This window comes from Barbatula barbatula (genome assembly GCF_947034865.1).
Source record: "Barbatula barbatula genome assembly, chromosome: 21".
In the NCBI taxonomy this organism is placed as follows: Eukaryota; Metazoa; Chordata; class Actinopteri; order Cypriniformes; family Nemacheilidae; genus Barbatula; species Barbatula barbatula.
The window spans coordinates 4,550,723-4,558,615 of NC_136784.1; the positions used below are offsets into that span (position 1 = coordinate 4,550,723).

General features: G+C 37.3%; 1 protein-coding gene across 1 annotated transcript; it reads right to left on the bottom strand.

Annotated features, from left to right (window-relative positions):
- Window positions 1-267: 267 nt before the first annotated feature.
- On the bottom strand, window positions 268-6,260 carry slc9a3.1 (solute carrier family 9 member A3, tandem duplicate 1; the record flags this gene model as incomplete). Its single annotated transcript, XM_079485043.1, has 16 exons — window positions 268-530; window positions 629-700; window positions 776-824; window positions 901-1,071; window positions 1,175-1,292; window positions 1,491-1,651; window positions 2,144-2,273; window positions 2,374-2,444; window positions 2,959-3,048; window positions 3,140-3,342; window positions 3,453-3,673; window positions 3,794-3,971; window positions 4,051-4,129; window positions 4,223-4,383; window positions 4,493-4,795; window positions 6,044-6,260. 16 exons carry the CDS (start codon window positions 6,258-6,260, stop codon window positions 268-270), a joined length of 2,487 nt encoding a protein of 828 aa, XP_079341169.1.
- Window positions 6,261-7,893: the final 1,633 nt, after the last annotated feature.

Here is a 7,893-nt window from a genome sequence, read left to right on the forward strand (position 1 = left end):
ACATTGAAAAAACAAGCTCTAGTATTTTACATATAGTTATAACCATATGTGTTTGCTTGCACAATGTGGATTTCTTTACGGTACTCTCCCACACAACTTTGCTTGAGATGAAGAGTTAAAAACAAGTCCATCACCAAATCCAACAAGATGCTGGAAACCTTCAGTGGGAAATTTGGTCCATGCTCACTGGTGTTAGTCTCATTTTTAGGTATGATAAATATGCTCAAACAAGTTTTTCAGGTTTATTTTCACGAACAAAACGCGTGGCTACAATTTTGCTTGGTCTTTTTGGGCCGGTTCCTCTGGCATATCTTCGGTTATAAAAACATCAGCCATAAGGAAGGAATCTGTGGAACTGTTGCTGATCCTCATGGGTGCCAGACGCCGCAGCCTGTTGGGTGTCCAGGGAAGGCGTCGTTGGGCCCTTTGAGAAGGTGCAACAGCCGTGTCAATCTCTGTCTCTGTTAGCCAGGGGGGGCTTTGCGTGGCCATGTCCATATCGGGCATGAATGCTGGATTATCTATGCCAGCTTCAGTGGACCATGTAAGAAACATAAATAATTGCTTTCTATTGAATTTGAACACCATAGTATGAAGTTCAATCGTTATATACAAAGAATTTGCTCACCTCTTAATGTATATGCGTCTAATGTGAAATGTTCTCCTGTGGCACTTGTCTCACTGCTCGCAACAATGTCTACTAAAACACAAAAAACAGTTAATAAAAGACAGTTGATGAATGGATTAATGCATTAATGGAGGGGTGGAGAGATACCTTGATCTTCATAAAGATAGTTTGTGCTCTCTGGGTGTCCATTAGCCATCTGAAAATGTATGTATAACATGAGAGATGCAACACAAAAACTTGCGTTGTATTTATAGTTGATAGACGATCTATACCGTATGTGTATGCTCCTTCCTGTGGTGCTTTATTTTTTTGACCGGGTTGACACCCATTTTAGCAGATTTGAAGGACTCAAGACGGCTCCTCATGGTCCTCTGAAAGATCTCCTGCATTTCATTCTCACTCTGGTTGATGCTAAAGTGACTACGACTGAATTTGTGACGATGCTGAGGAGAAAGAGAGGATATGAATGTGGTTGTTTAGGTAATGTGTTTTCCATTTAAAAAACGTAGCGCATTCACTCATTTGATAAGTAGAGCAGAGCAATACATGTTTTCTGCTTCTGTATAGATGTTGCTGTAGAAGATGGTGGGCATTGAAGTCATCAAATGATTTCTTCCTGTCTTGTCCATGGATGTCAAGGCAAACCGAAGGAATGGTGTCTTTACTAATTCAAGAAAGGACAAAACAATGTTAACCTCTGGAACATTTTGCCAACTGATGTATACCACTGTCAGTGGTATGGGCATTGCAATCCAAGCAAATTTAGATATATTCAACTTAAATTTATGATGGTTTTAATGTTTTTTATTATATGTAATAATTTTGGAAAACTAGCAATTTTGTGGAAAACCCATTCACTTACACAATGGAGGTGACAGAAATGTTTTCGATTCCCATCTCATAATTCATATCAGCCATTATATCGGGCATCATGTCAGCAAATTCTGAATCGAACTGCTTTTGGAAATCTATGTTTGCAGCCTGCTCACTACGAACGAAGGCCAGAGAACCTTGTTGTTCACCCTGGGTAAAAAAATTGACATTCATTTTTTGTAATATTAATTTTTAACTGTAATCAAGCAACATTTTTAAGATGTAAAGGGTGTTGTAATATGCCTACATTGACAATAATTCATTGATATCTTGTTAATACTATGCATATGATACATTGATGCAAAATTGTGATTTCAATTATGGCTAAAAAAGGAAAAAACACAAAATAAACTAAATTAAAGATGGACTTTGTTAATAGCATCGTCAATTTCAAGAAAAGTAATTGAAATGTAAACAGATGTTGCAATAATCTTATTAGCGTTCTTTTTGTCATGCACTGGTGATCTCAAAGCCCAAATTTAAATTGTGTAAATGTTAATCGAGACAACAGTAACTCATGTTTGCATGTTTGTGTGCAAAGTTGCAAACGTCTATTCTGGTGGCAGTTTTATAAAAAGTAACAGGATTAAAGTTTAAGAAAGTCAGAAATACACTGCAATATTTATTTAAAAAAAGACTTACCTCACTGACATAGTTGATGGCATCTTCCAGATTGAGTCTGTGAAAGATACTAAAGAGGTAATCTCTGTTCTTTCTAGCTTTAGGTTTCATCAATACCCAGCTGATATACTTTTCCTCGAACCTGTTCCAGCTAAAAGAAGGACCAATGGAGAGATATTTGTTTAAATAACCTCACATACAAAACACCAGTAAAGTAATTTTATATAAGATGAGAACTGAGGCACACTCACCCTCTTGTCCACCAGTTATCTCCAATGCGTCCACAAATGTCTTCAACTGCCGCCAATATGTGGTCAAAAGCCTTCATGTGTATTACACAAAAAAACGAATTGCTTATATCTTAAACGGTTAAACAATTTGAGACCCTGGACCACAAAACCAGTCATTAGTAGCGGCGGAACATTTTTAGCCAATAATACATTGTATGGGTTAAAATTTTCGATTTTTCTTTAAGTAAGATCATGTTCCATTAAAATATTTTGTAAATATATCAAAACTTAATTTTTTAGTGGATGTCGCGCTACAGTGCGTCTGATAAGCAACTTCAAAGGCAAATAATAATTTTTTAAACGGTTGTATCTCGGCCAAATATTGTCCCATCAAACCATATATCAATAGAAAGCTTTCAGCTTTCATATGATGTAAAAATCTAAATTTTAAGACTTGGTTTGTTTTCCAGGGTCACATTTGTTTATAATGATGATAGTAAAAAACACATTCAGTAAGTTCTTGTATGAGGTTTAAAGGTCCAATTCAAAGAGCAGCCTAGGGGCCCCTGACCACCTTAATCCGCCCTTGGAAGAATCGATAGTTACCCTATTGTTTAGTTTTTCCACAAGTTTCAAGTCAGAATGAGCCGCCCGTTTCACCTTAAGCCATTCAACCAGTGGCTTCATTGAAATTCCCTAAAAAAACACATTTAACTTTATAGTATAATCCATTTTACTTTGGTTTTCATCATTTTGATTGAAAATGGCTGGGGGGAATAGTTTTTACCTGAAGAATGACGGTGAAATACACTACGATAAGCGTGGTACTAATAATTAAATTTTTCTCTTTTATCCTGTCCTCATCCAACATGGCTGCCAGTCCGTATGCCACTGCCCCACGCAGGCCACCGTAGCTCATCACAACCTGATCGATGACCTCGATGGGAACCAGCCTAAACTTATTGAGGATCCAGGTAAGAAAGAAAACACCTGCAAACAAACATTTCCTAAGCATGCGAGTTTTTCAAAACCAAATATTCATTCACAAATATTCAATCACAAATATGAGATCATCTCTGTTTGGCACAAAGTTGTCTTACCTATGATTCTGTAAATGAAGACGAAGATGAGTGTGAGTATTATGAAGCCAGTGTTCCAAACCCAGATGGCTTTATCAATTGCTGTAATGCCCAGAAATATGAATATCATGGTCTCCGAGCCGTTCGCTAACAATTTCATGGCGTGACGGACTGTTATTACAGATTTCTCGTCCATGTTGGCGTTGATGTATTTCTGACAGCAGACCCCGAAGAAGGTGATTCTGTTATGCAGGAAAACATTAACATCATAGGAACTTAAAATATATAAATACAAAATCATATGAATGTGAATGTTAACGCGTAAACATATTGAAATGTTACATTGTTTAAAAGATTCTTACGAAAGTATTGCAGAAAGGGATAACATCTCTGCTGTCAGGTAAGACAGGTATCCCACCACAAAGACGAAGCCAGCTTCAATGATCTGAATGTTTTTGGTGCGCCGGGTGAGCAGGCACAGCAGAACAGCGAATAGAATCCCAAGAAACGAACCTCCGAAAGCCACCACGAAAAATGACACTAGAAAGAAAAATAGAAAATTTCTTGTGAGGTGGCAAAACCCAAAAATGCAAAAGAGGATAGAGTTAAGTATTCATACCTATGCCATTGAATATCTCTGTAGCATTAATCCTTGGACCTCCAAGAGCAACAAAGGCATCAAATACATTGTAAAGCACCTACAAAAAAGACAAAATTATGATAACATAAGTGAAGAGATAATGTGCTAATAGAATTTTGTCATTCTGGCTTTTGTGGAAATCATCTCCTACCACTGTCACTCCATCGTTGAGAAGTGATTCTCCAAAAACCAGGATAAAGAGCACTTCATTCACATGCACTTCCTCAAAAACAGCGATCACTGCCACGGGGTCCACAGCAGCGATCAGACTACCAAACAGAAGGAACTGCAGAAGACCAATGTCCATGTGACCTGATGATCACATCAATTCAGAAAGTAATCATCATTTTGTCTGTCATGTTGTATCACACTTGAATAAATATTGAATTGAAAAAGCAGTATAGGACAGTATTAGATTTACCCATGGCTCCCGCCTCATAGCAGCCCCACAGCGAGAGGCCCACGGCAGCCGCGTTCCAACATGTTCCAACGATAGCGTAAATGAGAATAGAACCCAGGTTTCGGAAAAAGAGCTTGTTGGGCATGAAGTAACTCGCATCCAAGATGATTTGGGGAAGTAAGTAATAAAAGAAGTTGGTGGGTGTCAGTTTGAAAGTCTGCTGCATGTCCGCTGCCCAAACTATTCCACCCAAAATAAATCCTATAATGATGAGCATGCCACTTTCTGGAATCACACTGATGACATGGTGGTTTAGTTCAATCACTGGAGAGACAGACAAAGAATACATGGCATGTATGTATGTATTAGGAGACATTTTTGTCTAACATTTTATGTAACATTTTAAATGGTGTATAGATGTCATTCATGTAAAACGTTTTATTCATAAATATTTAATAGGGTCATATGGAGTGAATATGAGTTTTTCTGTGTCCTTTGTGTGTTATAAGTTGCCCATGCATGTATTAGACAAGTATAATTGCTCAAATTAAAGTGTCGGAACAAAAGATTAATTCTGTCTAAAAGCGAATTCTCACCCAGACCTGCCTGAAATGCATTGTGTAACCACACCCCCACAAAACTATGTCAGTTCGTGGTATGATTTGACTAAGACCGCCCATATGTATACGGAAGTAAGGTGGGCGTACCTCTCAGTAGCCTACAATTGCTTTGAAACCTGATGTTCCAAATACGGTAAGAGGGGTTACATTTCCATCACACGCTGGCAGTATTCGATCAATCACTACGCACTGGCTAACTGGCCAATCATAGCACACCTCGCTTTTCAGAGTGATTAGCTTTGTAAAACAGCCTTTTTTAAACTTAAATCGTGTATACATCTAAAACAAACAGGATCATGACAGACCCACGTGTTTTGTGTGTAGAGAGACATCGCATTGTTAGTTTTGGCATGCCATGTGCTCTCTCCGGTCTTGACCCGCCCCCTCATTCCCTCATTAGCTTCCCCTCAGTGATTGATTCCTGACACCTTCCCTACATAATTTTCCCTCGTCATTTTTGTTTAACCCTTTCCTTGCCTGCAACTGTGTTCTGTCCACCACCCTATCCCGACAATTTTAGCCATGTCATGACCCCTTTAATATAAATGTATAATTTTTAATGCAAACTGGATCTTGTAGAGCCTGTTTATTTGCAATTATTTTTTATCGTTTTACATGTTAGCAATATGTGCCTGGACTCTTTCAGTATACTCCGAGTGCTGTTATACTAGTTACAAAGTGATATTTTGCAGGACTAAACTTAACTTTATCGTCTTATTAAATATAGTTCAATCATAACGAATGCTGCATGTTTTAATGGATGTTTTAAAAACATAATCTATGTATTTGGTGGATAACTTACAGTAAGGTTGAATAGGTTAACATTAGTTGCAGTCTAGTATACTAGCAGTTGCAGTCATTTGTTGTAAAATGACAATAACTAGGCAATTTTTCCATCCAGTCTTAACGTAGAATTTTATAGAAAATGTTACCTTAAAGTTTAAACTTTTACCTGATAGTTTTGCCACACAAGCCACAAAAACCCACAGTATCACTAGGTACGGCGCCTCCACGTGATGCCACTGAAATTTGACTATTTGAAGTCCTGTGATATTGGTTTCTTTATGATGATGATCAGATTCTTCTCCATTTAGTCCTTGCATTAAAGGGTTAACCAGACACAACATGAAAACTGTCCTCCACATGTAGAAGCCGACAGAGGTTGACATTGTGAAGTTTGAGTGATAATGATTCACAGTGTGTGATGTGGTTGTCCTGGACAAATATATATACAGACTCTGTGCTAAACTTCCATTAGAATGTCCCAGTGAGCTCCTTGCAGTTGTTCACCCTATTATACAAAATCCTCAGAGAGTTCATCCTTTGTTTTGTGTGTGTGTGTTCTTCTCTTGCTGGCCGTCCATGAGTTTCTCTGTCTTTGTAGTCCAGGAGAGGTTATGTGTATTGTGGGTAGTGTGTAATATAAGAGCTGAAGGCTTTTAATTTGTTACACAGAAAGGGGGCTGAGATCTACAGTACGTCACCCGAGTGTCACGTTTTTGATCATTACTCTTTATGCTTCTGTTTAAAACTTTCCCCTGGAGTTCACGCTGGTTAGTGTTCAGTCAACGTTAACAGTCTGTTCCGCCGCATTGTTACACTGAATGACACTTTGTTTCTTTTGGAGGATATTTTGGTGCACAAATTCTTCAGTCTGTTCTTTCCAAATTCTGCCTCTAAATTAACAGTACATATTCATTAAGTAAATTTTCACTGTGAGTTTTACAAACTGTAATATATTTCTGTATGGTTCTATGTGGAGCTTGCTATATAAAATAAGATAAGATAAAATAAGATGATGAAAATAAAAGAAAAGAAAAGAAAAGAAAAAAAAGAAAGGAAAAGAAAAGAAAAGAAAAAAGAATAATAAAATAAAATAAAATACAATATTTTTTAAGATGTTAAAAATTTTATTCTGTAAGATCATATTGACTTTAGGTGGTGTGTGCAATTCCAAAAGGAACGTTTCCACAAATTTGAGTTAAACAATGACTATTTGGCCCAGTCTGAATATGACGGGATAAAGGAAATCATTAGTACGGCCTGTACCTGTGTGTGTGCGTGTTTGCATGTGTCAGTAAAAGCTACTGACCTGAGACATTAGTGGAAGGACTTAACATTTATGTTACATAACAGCACATCACAGTTCTGTTATATATGGCATGGAGACATGCTGACAAGGACAATGCCAACTTGGTAGTATATGTCCTGGAATGTATTTATACATTTATACTACTACATCATGAAAAGTACATCATTGGTTAAATTTGGTGAATTTGGTACATCCTATGAGAGATGCAGTTGCAAAATATGTGTTGTCTCAAGAGTTTTTACTGTTGTTTTATATTTAAATTTACAGAAAAATCACCAACCTTTTGTTTTCCTGTCGAACATTTTTGCAAAACATGTTTTTTATGTAGTTCAAGTATGAAATTCAGCGGCATCTACGGGTAAGGTTGAGAATTGCAACCAACGGCTCACTCCAGCCCTCCCCTTTTGAAGCTCCATGGTGGCTGCACAGAACCAATATGTTGTCACTTTTTAGATTTTTTGCCGAAGGATATAACATATTTGTCTGTTTAGGGCTAATGACAGTATAAACAACATGAATACGAATTTCATCCAAGTGGACCAGATAGAATGTAGGTGTATGTAGATAGAAAAAGCTCATTCTAAAGTTATAAAAACATGAAACCTCATTATGTAAGGTCTTTATACACCTCTGAAGACAGTTTAGTATATTAAATTGCATTTTTGTCAATAGATCCTCCAAAAAATGACACACTGGACCACATAAAGTCA